The 15,600-nt window shown below is 39.4% G+C and overlaps 1 protein-coding gene across 1 annotated transcript in view; it reads right to left on the bottom strand.

The window, feature by feature from the left end:
- The window catches only part of LOC311036518 (ras-related GTP-binding protein D-like), a 104,285-nt gene that overhangs the window by 64,994 nt on the left and 23,691 nt on the right, over positions 1-15,600 (bottom strand). Inside the window, exon 5 of the mRNA XM_084045247.1 lies at positions 12,808-12,950. Within this exon, the coding sequence (XP_083901373.1) occupies positions 12,808-12,950 (143 nt within the window). The remainder of the gene's footprint in view (positions 1-12,807; positions 12,951-15,600) is intronic.

Raw genomic sequence — 15,600 nt, 5'->3', positions numbered from 1 at the left:
AAACTGAAAAAAAGAGGGAAAATATTGCATTTAATGCTGCACTATCCTTACCGGGGGAAAAAATTGCTGCTGGTGAGCTTTACATGCCTCTCTTCTTCTTGAAAAGGAAATTGAGCTGTCTTCTTTGTTGTTCTTTTCCTGAGGAAGACGTTTTGAGAAGCGAGATTCGATCCAAGGCCACCTTGGGGTATCTGTGGGCGTGGAGCGTGCTGCCATCCCTGTGCCCATATAAAAAGGTGGGGATTGTAGAATCGATTACGTGACTAAAGCCAACGGGAAGGGCACAGTATGTGACAATCTGCAGCAATTAACCCGTTAAGACCAGGAACGCATCTGTGTGTCATTTTTTTAGATTCCTTTGGCTAGTCAAAAATAGCAGATCTACAAGCTCATAGCGCAGCACCGAGTGCTAAGCTATGAGCTTGAGGTGGGGGTCCGCAGCCAAATACATATCATTTTTGGGGTCCTTGACATGAAAATGTTTGAGAACCACTGATTATAGCAACTTAAGTTTTTTTACTTAATTAGATTTTAGTAAAAAATGTTCGCTTTAAAAATATATGTTCAAAGATTTGCACAAATAGCAGATCTACAAGCTCATAGTGCGGCACCTCGGTGCCGCACTATGAGCTTGTATATCTGCTATTTTCGCCAAAGAAATGTACAGATGCGCACAGATGCGTTCCCGGCTTTAATCGGTTAAGTTGTGGCCAAACTCCCATGTGTGATACATGTTCACTTGTTTATTTGAATTGGGGCAGGAGGAATACAAGTAAACCCCCGGAGACAATTTGATTTCGTAGTCAAGGCAACAGACGTTCCCCCACGACTTGTTAAATCTAATAAATGCCATCTAGCACGGCTCTCACAAATTGTTGCTGTCGGGCAGACACCTTGTATCTCTCCATATTTAAACTTGTTATGTTTTTTATGTTTTCCTCATTCTACACAGTGTCACACAAAAGCAACAAAAATAGCCAATCTACAAGACACAACGTGTCGCATCGGCTTGTAGATCGGCTACTGAAAATGAAAGTGGTCTGTAGGTTACGCAAGGGATAATGTACGGGGAGGTGGTCATTATTGAAATTTAAAGCCCGACAGGGTGATTATTCATCAGGGATAATCACCCTGAGGGGCTTTAAATGTCAATAATGACCACCTCCCCCCGTATATTATCCCCCTTATTACACGGCTAATTAATACATAAATAAATACATTGACCCAAAAGTAACAACAAAACGAAGTATTTCCTTGCTTACGGCAATGAAAGTATTCCATAAGTATTGGTTGCGGAATGATCTGAGAGAAGCGCATACGTTGGTTAAATGGTGGTGCAACACGCTGAGAGCGTGTCGCCCCAAAACACACTCGGCCCCATTCGATATACTGCCGGATTTGCCTGTAATACCGCCAGATTTCCCCCGGGCGACAGTTTTTTGGTATTCTTGTGTTGTTGCGCCACGATAAACAAGGAAGTGTAGTGGATCAAATAGAATCACTTTTCGGTTATTGCATCGTCTATTTCTCACTTCAAATGTTTTCAAAAACATTCTTGAGAGAAACGTTTAGTTGTAAATGTCTGTTTGTTTAGCTGGCTGTCATGTTGGATTACAGCATAAAACCAAGCCGCGCAGGTTGACATGAGCAGGTGCTCTGCCTCTAAGTCTTTGATTAGACAGCGGTCATTATCAAGAAATAATGACCGATGATTGACCAATCAGAATAAAGCATTTAACCAAGCCGTGTAATAAACATATTTAACCAATGAAAAGTATTAACAAGAGTTTGTGACTAAATAATAACTACATTGGATCCATTGGAACTCAGGTTCTTTTTTCCATTTCCTTAAAAAGTAACAGTTTTTCCACCCGACAGCGGACGAATTGTTCTTCCTTGTTTGTCTCGTGAAATGGGGAGTGTAAAAAAAAAGTGAAATTATGACAGGTGATGAGCGAGATTTCTTTTTTTTCTCTCGCGCTCTGTTGGGGCCATTTCATCTTACGCTGCTCTGCAACACTGCTCTTCTGCAAGACAGGAATCGTTTGTGAAAAGATACGGTTGACAAAAAAACTGACACCTGAATCTGGGAAAGGTAAGGTTGGGCAGGTTAAACTGAGGCAGGCTATTTTCTTGATAACATAGAATCGTGGATAAATAGGCAATTTTGCTGCATGCCCATGAAGGTTAAATAATGGACAATATTGTGTAAAAGCCATCAACAATGCCTCAGTTAACCCATTCAGACCGGGAATGTGTATGTACTGTTTTTTTTACCCCTATGTCCAAATATTTTGTTCCAAAGATTTGAGTAAAAAATCTTAGTTTAAAAAAAAAAAAATAGATTTGCACACATTTTTATGATTTATTTTTCAAAAAGTAGCAGATCTAGTGAGCTTGTAGATCTGCATTTTTTTTTTAACACAATGGCTGCCAATGACGTATATATACGTCTTTTAATTATCAGCTGTTGTCCGCCAAAGACGTATATATACGTTTTTTTTTTTGATTTTTTTTATAATTTCAACCCTTGTCGAATTACGAACAGATTAGGAGCTAAAAATGTTCGAAGATTTGCTGCTCCATTCACTTCAATGTTAAAATTCAAACGGACAAACAATTCACTTTGTTTTTTGGTTTAAAACTACTGGTTTTGAGCTATATTGAAACATCAATCAACACATGTCAACGAGGTCAAAATGACCTCGTTGACATTTGTGAAACCACACCTGAATCTCATCTGTGATTAGAAACCATCTGGGGATCAATCATACTGGAGGAAAAAAATCTGTGGCTACGCGAACAGGTACCAAAATCATGGCAAAACCCTGGCAGACAACAGCAAAAAATCTGAAAAAACTCTGGCAGGCAATGTGTTACAGCCAAATAAATCTGAAAATGACACGGATGCGATCCCGGTCTTAATGGGTTAACCAATTCTTATCGGTGTGCACTGCACACCCATTTCGGTTTATGCTTTCTTGCCTCTTGTCAAAGCCTTCACCCATCAATGCTGTCTTTCTCGTCAAAGCCTGCCGACTGAGTCTTTGAATCGCCTCTGAGCCCATACAATCCTCTACGGCCCAAAACACACCGCAAAACCATCAGCTCAGCCATGCTGCAATGGCAGCGTCTTGCACGTTGTCTGCTGTTCGCGCTGGCAGCATTTCTGCTGTGGCGCAGAACTTATAAGCAGTGGTGGAAAAAGTACTCAAATGTTATACTTAAGTAAAAGTATCAATACTGCAATGTAGAAGCACTCCGTAAAAGTCTGGAATTCAAAATTGACTTGAGTAAAAGTACAAAAGTATTGGCATCAAAATGTAAGTACTAAAAAAAAAATACTAAAATGTTCGAAAATAGCCGATCTACAAGCTCACAACGTGTCGCGATGCGACGTGTTGTGAGCTTGTAGATCGGCTATTTTCAAATAGCCTCGGTATAAAATTGGGCTAAAGTGGTTAATTTTTTATAATGTAATCATTTATATCTGCAAAGTAACTAAAGTTTTCAAATCATTGTAGTGGAGTAAAAGTACAATATTTGCCTCTGAGATGTAGTGGAGTAGAAGTGAAAGTATAGACAATTGGAAATACTCCAGGAAAGTAAAAGTACCTAAGATTTTTTACTTAAGTACAGTACTTGAGTAAATGTACTTAGTTACTTTACACCACTGCGTATAAGGCCTAACTGTGAAACTGTTCAAATGTGATGTGAAATTTGGAGGAAATATTATATATATTATATTACACATCTTATATGGAGTTTCCTGGCACAAAATATGTTCAGATGGGGGCCCGCGGGCAAGTATACATATTCATTTGGGCGTCCTTGACATAAAAAAAAGGGTTGAGAACGACTGGTATATAGGAAAACATGTCTACTTTGAGTTGGCCTTGCCTTGCATAAATAAATACAAATTTGAGTGCGCAGAATCAGTAATCACAGACTAGAAGGCCATGAAATCTTATTTAAATGAGTATACGTTATGTTTATAGCCATTTAACATTACAGAGAGAATGCACTGTAACCCAAAACTCACTCTGAATCCTGCGGTTACGTGAGGCAATTTATTTCATATTCCCTGCCATTGACGGAGATCTCCGTCATTTCAGAAAAGAAAAAGAAATTAAAAGATTTTTTTTATTAGCACAGTAAAACCCTCCGTGATCAGCAAGCATCAGGGTCAGGGATCGATCATACTGGAGATAAATATTCTGTGACTACTTGGAAAGGTTAGATAAAATCGCTGGCAGTGGGTGCACGCAGCCAGAAACAAGTCTGGCAGTGAATGTCTTAATTTAACCACTTTATATAGTCAGTAGATCGGGGTCCCTCAGGTCTCTCTAATAACTGATGCACAAGCTCACAATGAGCTTGCAGATCTGATATTTGTGCCAAAGGTTCACCGCCGGACTAGGGACAAATTAATCACCTGAACCCTACAGTGGTTCATTTGGCATAGTCTAGTCTAAATAACATAGGAATCCAAAATGCACCAAGCCTACATTTCATCTTTGAAAATGAATCAGTGGATCTAACTTTGTCCAAATCAATGTTGAGTAACTTAACCCATTCAGAAGTGAGGTTCCGAATCCAGGGCAAAAGAAATTAACCCATTAAGACCTGAGGCCATTCTTAATAATGTTTTCTAAATCCTAATAGTTTTTGGAAAAGAATCTTTACAACAAAAGTCACGATTTTCCGAAAATAGCAGATCTACAAGCTCATAGCCCGGCACTCGATGCCACGCTATGAGCTTGTATATCTGCTATTTTTGAATAGCCAAAGACATCTAAAGTGACACAGATGCGTTCCAGGTATTAATGGGTTAAGTGAAGTTACAAGCATTTGTAGGAAACCAATAGACAGCAAACGGACGTAGGCGGAAACCTTCGGACATCGTTATTTCCGTATCCGTGTGAGTTACAGTGAAAGTGGTCACTCCGGATTATATATCACAGCGCAATCTTTTATCAAACAATTAAAAAACTATTCGACATGTTAACGCGCCCATGACACTGTGGACCAAGTACCAACGGACGCGCCAGCACGTCCATGGCAGTCAAAGAGTTAAAGGTGACACTACATACAAATTATTACAACAGTAATATGCAGCTTCACTGCATATAATGAGGCCCTTTTGCTCTGCACGACTCCTTCGTCTTGACAGCACGGAAAGGTCAGAGATTTGCCAGAGCTCACATGCTCTTTTTTTTTGACAGAACAAAGAAAAGAGAGCCAGATTAGCAACTAATTACGTTCTCTGCTGGAGTGATATTGAACCGACACTGAAATGTGCATCAGGTGTTCTTGCGGAGCAGCAACACAGCCTCCAACTGTTTACTTTTGGCTTTGCTATGGGAGCTGGGCTCATATGTGTCTCAGTATGTCATTTCAGTCGGGGGCTATTCCTATCCTTGGCATGGCCGCTGACTCAAAGTTCATCAAGAATGGCATATTGCTTACTCTCAACTTACATTACCTCAGATTCTTTGTCAGAATATCACAAATCCTGGATCAGTTCTTATTGACGTTTTTTTGTTTTGTTTTACCCATTAAGACCGGGAAAGCCATCTGAGTCATTTTAGATTTGAGCTAAAAAGCATTATTTTATAAAAGCTTGCTTGCTTGTATAAACAAGAGCATAGTGCGTCACTTAGTGCCACACTACGAGCTTGTAGAGCAAATCTTAGAATATATATTCTTTTAAAGCGAACATTTTTAACACAACACTCTTTGCTTCAGGGGGTCCCCGGAACAACATATTTTTAGATGCGGGTCCACGGCCGAATATATATAATTTTGGACGTCCTTGACATGAAAAAGTTTGAGAACCACTGATATAGCAACATGTATTTTGTTAGGATTCTGTTAGGATTTAGAAGACATTTTTAGAGTCGGCCACAGGTCTTAATACTATAGGTTAACCACATGAATGCTAGCGTCCCAATTCTGGGCATGTCATAATAGGCGGACATTTGGTGAAAATAGCAGATCTGCATGCTGATAAGCTTGCAGAATGACCAAGTACAGACCCCTGGGGGGGGGGGGACCCTGGTCATACAGCAAATAGTGTCAATTTATCAAAACAAAGTCTACCACTACTGTCAGCTATTATCTCTTTTAGGCATTGCCTATACTGTGCCTTTGGCTTCGAAAGTACTGTAATGTCAGAGTTTAGAATACACTGCATGGCGCAGTTTTCTTAGAATTCACATACATTATTCAGACATAATGTTTGAATAATGAATACACATTTGCGGGCGTGAGGAGGATAAAAGAACATTGTCTGAAACCGAGCAACCAGAAAGTTGAGAGTCAACTCCTACTGTACCTGTGAAACTGTTGAGAAAGAGAGAGCAACTTTGCGAACTTTTTCAACATTACCTACGGTTACCATCTGGATTATGCATGAACACAACCAGGCCTTAACCACTTAAACCCGATATACTTAAGTTTATCAAAGTATCCCAGACCCAGGAGTATATCTCTGCTGTCTGGCAGAAACCAGCTAACTCCAAAATGTTCATTTTCCCTGAAGTTAGGAGGTTTTGTTCATCATTGATAAGAACAGCTGAATGGACCTTAATGCTCACAATGAGGTTGGAGGTCAAAAGGGGGTGGAGCCTGGAGTCAGCAAAACCAGCTAACTCCACCCCCCTTTGCTGGTGTTAGCTGGTTTAGCAGAAAGTTTGAGGATCCAATGGAGTTAGCTGGTTTTGTCAGAAGCGCTTTTTTAATACTTTTCATTGGTTCAATATTTGTTTTACCAACACACAGACGTAAAGGGTGTTCAATAGCACTGATTTTTGAAGAAAAAAAAGAGAAAAGAACGTCAAAATGGAGTTAGCTGGTTTCTGCCCAACAGCAACGAAAGCCCTATTTTATACTTCGGCTATTCGAAAATAGCCGATCTACAAGTCTCACAACGCATGTTGTGAGCTCGTAAATCGGTTATTTCCTGCGAATGTTCGCACAGGAATAGAAACGACTCCATATCCCATTTGCAATAACCCAGATAAGAGAAAAAGACACATGTAAATTGTGTTTATTTGTGGGTACACAGACACAGGCATATAGGAAAGTGGGTTATTAGACTGTGCCAGTGGCAGTGGAGCAACTTTAGACATGGTGTGTTACTAACATCACAGTCGATGAGTTCTGCTTCTCTGGCTTTTTATTTTGATAAGGAACTGTTCAGGGCCGTCGCCATGGGGCGACCTGGCCTTCTGTGCAACGTCTGTGCCCCCGCAAAAAATATATAATGCTGTAATAATGTGGAAAATGTGCACTAAAACAGTGTACAGTATTTTAACCCATTCAAGCCGGGAACGCATCTCTTGTCATTTTAGATTTCTTTGGCTATTCAAAAATAGCAGATATACAAGCTGGTGCCACGCTATGAGCTTGTAGATCTGCATTTTTTTGGAGGAATCTTGGATATTGCTTTCTTTATTTGCACAACGCGTTTGTGCAAATAAAGAAAGCAAAATCAGTCCTGGAGTTGTGCGGTCCCTTCTTTTGAAGGTTTTTCCTTTTAGTTATATACATCTCTTGCACTGACCTGCACCTCCAGTCGAGGTCTTACAAAGATGTGCACGAGTCTTATTTAGTTCATATATATATATATATATATATATATATATATATATATATATATATATATATATATATATATATATATATATATATATATATATATATATATATATATATATATATATATATATATATACATATATACATATACATATACATATATATATACATATATATATAGATATATATATACATATACATATATATATATATATATATATATATATATATATATATATATATATATATAATTTTTTTAAACTCAAATCTTTGCTTCTGCGGATTCTAAAAATGTCTAAATCCTAACAAAAACATTTTTTAAACGTGTGTTGCTATAATATCAGTGGTTCACAAACTTTTGTCATGTCAAGGACCACCCAGAATGATATGTATTTAATCGTGGAGCCCCATCTCAAAATATTTTGTTCCAGGGACCTCCCAGAAGTTGTAACATGAGTTAAAAATGTCCGCTTAAAAGAAAAATCTATATTCAAAGATTTGCACAACTTTTCCACGATTTAGAAAAAAAATAGCCAAAGAAATCTTAAAATGACACTGATGCGTTCCCGGTCTTAAAGGGTTAAATAGGGCTACCGGCTTAACCACATGAAGCCATACAGTATAGCGTCACTATTCTGGGGGGCGAAGTTTTGGTGTCACAATGTGATGCGTTGTGAGCTTGTGGATCGGCTATTTTCGTGATCAGAGATTTGGTGTCGAGGGGGAAAAAGAACCAGACTAAGTATAGAGCCCTGGAAGACCCCTGTCAACAAAGTACATACGGTGGTTGAGTATGAAGAATCAAATCATCAGTCGACTGAAGTTCAATCAAGAATTATAAGCACCATTTCATGGGGGCCATGGCCTTCGTGCCCCTCGATTTGAGGTTATGCCCTTCAAACAATGTTAAGCCGCGAGGCCACAGTGGCCTTGATGCCCTGTCCACATTTGCCCAGCTGATTTAAGTGTTTGCACCTTTGCCTCTTTCCTGTCGATACAGTTTTTAGACAGACACCAATGTATTTTGAGATTCTGAATTCCTCCTGACTCCACATTCCCATCTTCAAATGAGTGCTGAGCATGTATGAACTTTTGAATCAGGAGTCCGTACAAATATTGGTCATTTCTAAGATGTTTTTTTTCTTCATTTCACTGATAGTTACACTATTATAATAAAAATGAACTCATCCTTAATTGTTAAATTCAATTCATTATTTCCATGGGACTTAAACGCATCGTCAGTAGCCTGGCTTTTGGCATGTGTGCCCTCAAAAAGTTTACGGTACCAAAAGCCAAATGGCCTTGCCTCTAAAATGACAAAATGCCAAGCCTGCTTGGACTGTGTGGTACAGTACATTTCCCCCAACGACGTCAATGTCAAACTAATTGCTGTTCCTAAACTGGGACTTAATTCAAGGAAAATGGGTCAGTGTTGCCTCATGATGTCAAAAGTAACGCACTGAAAAGATGAGATGGAAGCTTTCCAAGGACACCCAGCTCATCTTTCTGCTGATCTTGCTTTTGCTTTTGGCTGATCTAATGCTGTCATGATGAGGAACATATTGGGGCAGAACCTACAGTACTTGGAAACTAACTAACTAACCCTACTTGCAGGTAATTTCAACTTTTCAGATAATGGGAAAATGTAACTTGTATTCCAGTGGAATGGATCCAATGTATCTATTATTTAGTCATAGGCACTTTTAATACTGTTCATTGGTTAAATATAAAGCCCACAGAATCACCTTTTAACCTGGCATTAATACTGTACAAAATGAAAAATAATCAACGCACTGTGAACTTGTAGATGGCTATTTTGCTAATTATGCGTCATACGCCAAAATAGGGCATTCATTTCTTGAATAAATTATGAAAAGATGAAATATAGAAATGCAAGGTTTCTGCCAGACAGCAACAATATATGCACAAGTTTATGTTTATTTACTTATTTGCTGCTGGTTCATGCAACTTTATTCTCTACTGCACGGCATACCATTGCTTACGTGTCACTGTAAAAGGGGTAGTAGCTAGCTAGCCTATTAATATGCGAGCGTTTTTGTCGGCGGTACTTATGTTTAATACAACTACAAGTTTAGCTCTTAGTAGTGTATGTGACGTATGTGTTCTGTCTTCGCGTATATCAGAGAGCGCGAGCGAGAGAGAGTGCATCAGAGGTAGCACACATCTGAGAGATACAATTGACTTGGGGCTCTCCCGCCCTTCCGGTGAAACTCCTCACTGTCAGGTGAAAAAGAAGCAGCTGGTGACTCGATGCGAATCAGAGGAGACATGTGGTTGTACACCCTCTCTCGACCAAATAGTAGGGGTCGGCAGTGTAAACACATGGGGGGTAATTGGCATAATGACTAAATTGGGGAGGGGCGGGGGGGTCACTTAGCAAAGAACTTCACCTGTTTTCTGCTGCAATGGAGAGTGATGTTATTTTCAATTGCCACAATTAACTTACGTAATTTCATGCCTAATGCATGTGTATTCGAGCTGGCAATTGTGTCAGTTAATGTGGCATGGTAAGCTAGATAACTAGATGGCCTGAAAGTGGTTTGAGTATCATTGACTATTTTTCGTTGGTTTATGAACTCCATCCCATTGTGGCTGGCTATAGTGCAGGGAGAGGATTAGATTTTTTGACAAACTTCATGACAAAGTACACTAATATCAGTGATAATGGTGGAAGTGAAATCAAGTTTGTTTGGAAATATTGTTATGAGGACGACGATATAGGAGGTATGAATCATAGTGATCATTGTAGTATTGTGTTTTTTTGACAATTGGGTTTCATACAGCTTGCTTCTTCTTATTCAAAGGAAACTTAAGTCTATCTAATCGATTAGCTTGATGCAATGCGACGTCCTGGAGAGAATTCAATAACATCTTTATAAGTTTTAATGTGAATTCAAAGTCAGTGGGGACCTTGACTGAGACTGGTCCTGTGAATAGCCACGATTCATGCTGTTTTTTTATCCTTTCATTCGGGTTTGCATATCAAAACGATTGCTCAAGATCTCTAACAAACTTTAAAAGCTCAAGCAGTTATGGTAAAGTAACAGGACGTTTTAAATTGCTTGACACTAATATTTTTGAACTTGGGTTTTGATAAAAGCAAAGGGTTCTTTGTGTGTCAAACGAACACGAACCCAATGACCATACATTTCTGTAATTTCATCGAAGCACCTCTCTCTGTATGAAAGTTATGAATGAAGGTTGTAGATATGAGCCTCATAATGTTTTTTTTTACTTTTCCCGAAATCCAAGCTCAAGGTTTCTGATAGTAAGACATGTTTACGTTATACGGCAAATAAAGACATAGATAAAAAAGAGGCACGGAAATATAATGGGTCTCATAGCGGAGCTGTGATTGAGGTTATGTTTGGCTAACCTTAAAGGCGAAACTGGGCCGAAGCGCTTAATCTTGTTATGACACTTTGAATGCTATTAGGGTGCGTAAATCTACGGTTCATCCCAGTCAACCGCAGAAATTGGCTTCTCTGGGAGCACATTATTAGAAATCATTTGCTTACTTATTTCTTAAAAAACTCATCTTAATGTCATACTTTCAACATACATACTTCAACGTATTTGTGGCTACTGAGCAGTGTTCATTTTGTCGACTAAAACTATGACGAAAAATGTTAGTCGACCACTTTTTTTCACTGACAAAAACTAAATAAAAACTAAATAAAAACTAAATAAAAACTAAGCTAAGATGACTAAAACTAAGACTAAATGAATTGACAATTTGGTCAACAAAATAAAAACTACACTACAATGTTAGGAAGGGACTAGTGGAGAAGAGATCCAGTAGAACTGAAAGACAAGTAATTTTATGTTTGGTTGCGCTCGGGTGTTGGGCTCAGAAATAGCAGATCAAGCTCACAAGGCGTCACTGAAACGCGTTGCGAGCTTGTAGATCGGCTATTTTCAGCATGCAACCAAGTATAAAATCTGGCATTACGACGCCATCAAGGCACCGCCAAAATACATTTTGGCAGACAAAATCAACTGTAGATTTAGTCGACTAAAATCTTATGATATTTAGTCGACTAAAACTAAAACTAAAACATTTACACCAAAACTATAACCTTTCATCTGACTAAGATGACATTTCATTCAAAAGACCATGACTAAAACTTGTCTCTGTTGTGAGACAAGCCGTCTGCGAGCGGTGATTCTATTTAAAGGTCATGTGCATTGGTCCCTTGGAGAAAATTAGCTCGTTTCAGCAGGGAGCCGTAGATATTATATATTTATACCAGCACAAAATGAAAGAAAGAAGACATGACAGAAATACAATATTACCTCGACAGGCAGACAGACAGTCTGTCTGGCTATCTAGGTACTGTATCATTGTGACAGACAGAGATAAGAGTACACAGCAAAATGTGAACTTAACACCACTTAAGAAGTAGTAAGTAATTACTGTATATCCCCTTTCCAAAGCACTAGACTAGACCCCTGGGAGATAGATTGTTGAGGTGGAACACAGCACGCACTCAGTTCCCACTACTTACCACACAACTCAGATATCCAAGCTCATACGCTGTGTTGGCGGCATCGAACCAAGAACCTTGTGGTCCAGAGGCAAGCGCTCAGTGGTACTAAAAAAAATGTACTAGTAGAAATACTCTGTTACAAGTAAAAGTCCGGAATTCAAAATTTACTTGGGTAAAAGTACAAAAGTATTGGCATCAAAATGTACTAAAAGTACCAACGGTAAAAGTAGTCATTATGCAGAATGTCCCATTTCAAGTTTTCAAATGTTTAAAAATATTTTGAAAATATTTTGAAAATAGCAGATCTACAAGCTCACAATGGGTCGCATCACGACACATTGTGGGCTTGTAGATCGGCTATTTTCAAATGGCCGAAATGTATACAGAGCTGAAGTGGTCAATGTAGGTTTTGTAATAATAATAATAATCAAAATCGACAAAGTAACTAGTAACTAAAGTTTTCAAATATATGTAGTGGAGTAAAAGTACAATATTTGGATCCGAGATGTAGTGGGGTAGAAGTAAAAGTATTGGAAATTGGAAATACCTCAAAATTGTACTTAACTACAGTGAATGTACGTAGTTACTTTCCACCACAGCAAGTGCTCTACCAACTGAGCTGCCCGGCCACTGTAAGCCACACATATTTCGTCTATGTTTTGGCCATGCGGGCGTTACCGCGCGGTCTTCCTACCCGTAGATGCAGGAGATGTCGATGACGACGTCGATCATGTCGCAGCACAGCTCGTACGTCTGCATGTCCACCGGGCTGCTGTCCGTGGCGATGTAGATCTTGCTGACCACATCGAACAGGAAGGCCTTCTCGATGCCTGAGTTCTGATCAAAGGAGACAGAGGCAAGGGTGCGGGGGTGAACAGCAGGAAGAGGAACGTGTGTGTACCTGAATATGGCTCTATGCACAGCAGCCATATTATCACTTCCTTCCCAGGTGTTACCAATGATACTAATGAAGGCTCTGTTCCATTTAGTCAAGCACAGTGGTTTCCACGACCCCCATAACTCTGAGAGTGTACAAATGGAACCAAATGGACCCGTTGTACACTCTCAGATACACTTTTGTACACTCTCAGATTAGTAAAGGGCCATTTGGAAGCCCATGAGGGTCCCTGGACCCCAACTGTAGACCCACTGGTGTAACAGAGTGTTTCCAGTGAGCCAACATGCACAATATCAGCACCCTGACTCTGTTTGACCAGAATGGAACAGAGCCTTCATTAGTATCATTGGTAACACCTGTGAATGTCGTCACACTATGGCTGCTGTGAATAGACCATATTCACACGGCGGCCATATTGCCATTATGTCAATGAAATGCCACCCCAGTTGCCACCCCAGTTGCCACAGCAACGCAATGTTAAATTCCAAAATGGCCGCCGTGTGAATATGGACTATTGAGCCTATTACTGTGCTTGTGAGGGCCAAATGTCCAAAAGCATAATACGAATTTGAGAGATTGTGAGGACCATTTGCCATGGTCCTCACAAAACAAAAATGTTGTTTTTATGGTTTAAAGGGATATTATTCACTTTTGTTTTTAATTGGGTCATTTTATCATCGAACACCCCAGACAGTTTTTAAGTGGTTCTGGTGACTCACCCTGCCCTCCTAATACGTGAGGGGGCCATGTTTTTTCGATTACTTTTTTCGTCGTATTTTATTAATTTATTTTTATTGTATTAAAATGTTTCATCTTCCAAATCTTTTTTTTTAAATAAATGAAAAAAGTAATTAAAAAAAACATGGCCCTCTCACGTATGAGGGCTTAGGGGTTGGGGTTAGTGTTATGCCTGATTGTACCTTATAAGTAATGACCGCAATGGAAACAACATTTTAGCTTTCTTGCATTGTATCCCTTTGACTGTGGTGTGCAAGCTCTATGTACGTTTGTCAATAAAGATGTCAAAATTGCTGTCCTGTGTGTGTGTGTGGGGGGGGGGGGGGCAGTGTCATATGGCTTTGAAGCCTTATCGAGGTTAGAAGGAGAAGGTCTTCTCGTCCTGCCGTCAGGAAGACGATTTGCATAGACTCCTCCATATGAAAGTGACTAGTCCAGAGAGACTTCGCTCCATGGCTTTCATTGCATCAGATAGAAGTGCCACATGGCGGCAACATACAGACTGGGGAAGACGCCTCTTGCATGCATATACTGTAGGACAGAGGCTGTTAGCCCATTCAATCCGGGGGAACGCATCTGTGTCATTTTGGATTTCTTTGGGCTATTTTTGAAAAATCGTGAACATTTGTGCAAATCTTTGAATATATGTTTTCAAAGCTATTTTTTTTTACTCAAATCTTTGCTTCTGGGGGATTCTACAAATGTATTCTAAATCCTAACAGTTTTTTTTTTTAAATAAATAAAAATATGTTGCTTTAATATCAGTGGTTCTCAAACTTTTTCATGTCAAGGACCCCCAAAATGATATACATTTGGCCTCAGGATTTTAGACCCCAAGATTTTAGTTACAAATGTTTGCTTTAAAAAAAAATATATATATATATTCAAAGATTAGATCTGCTATTTTTGAATAGCCAAAGTATAAGATAATGGCTAAAGTGGTTAAAATCTAAAATGACAGATGCTTTCCTGGTCTTAAAGGGTTAAGTCCCTGTAGATTCTTATCAACTTGGTAACCCAGGCAAAGCACTCAATGCGGCGTACTGCAGTGTACGGTACTTCAGCTTGCTTTAACCACATGAACCCCATCTAGAGTTGTTTTCCGATACCAGTATCGGAAAAGCTGCCGATACTGCCTATAATGCTGGTAGCGGTAGCGAGTATGCCATTCCACTACCACGTCACTTATCACAGGATATTATGAATGCTTCGGTTGATGTTGCACTACTTGTTATATACTCGCACTTATGTGTTATTTACATGATTATTTTACTAACTTGTAGCTGCACTTTAACAAATATTAATGGGATTTTTTTTACCTATTCCTATTGTAGATCGGTGGTTCTGATTATTATTATTTTTTCAAGGACACCATAACTCTGTGTGTACAAATGGAAAAGCCCTGATGATACCTAATTATCTATAGAGACAATGGACTACTGATTTCGTATCAAAGTTTTTGGAATAGCTTTAGCAAATGCGTGGCCCCGCAATGCTTTCACAGTTGAACCGTTGCCTAAGAACTCCGTCTGAGAATTCACTTCACTTCCCTCAGTAGGGAGATATCAAGGTCGGAGCTGGGCAGCGTGCCAATTCCGCACGCGCGCGCACACACACACACTTTTAAAACAGTCCATACAACGGTCAGTTAACAGTCGGTCCATAATAGGCTCTATGCACAGCAGCCATATTGGGAATGAATTCGGGCCCTTCCTTACTTCCTTCACAGGTGTTACCAATAATACTAATTAAGGCTCTGTTCCATTTAGTGTGCCACAGTGGTTGTCTTATTTTCAAGGACCCCCATAACTCTAAGAGTGTACAAATGGAACCAAATGGACCCTCACGGGT

Source organism: Gymnoscopelus microlampas (assembly GCF_963454915.1).
Source record: "Gymnoscopelus microlampas genome assembly, chromosome: 20".
Lineage (NCBI taxonomy): Eukaryota > Metazoa > Chordata > Actinopteri > Myctophiformes > Myctophidae > Gymnoscopelus > Gymnoscopelus microlampas.
Note: the sequence above shows the minus strand (reverse complement) of the source record. Positions and strands in the feature narration are given on the sequence as shown.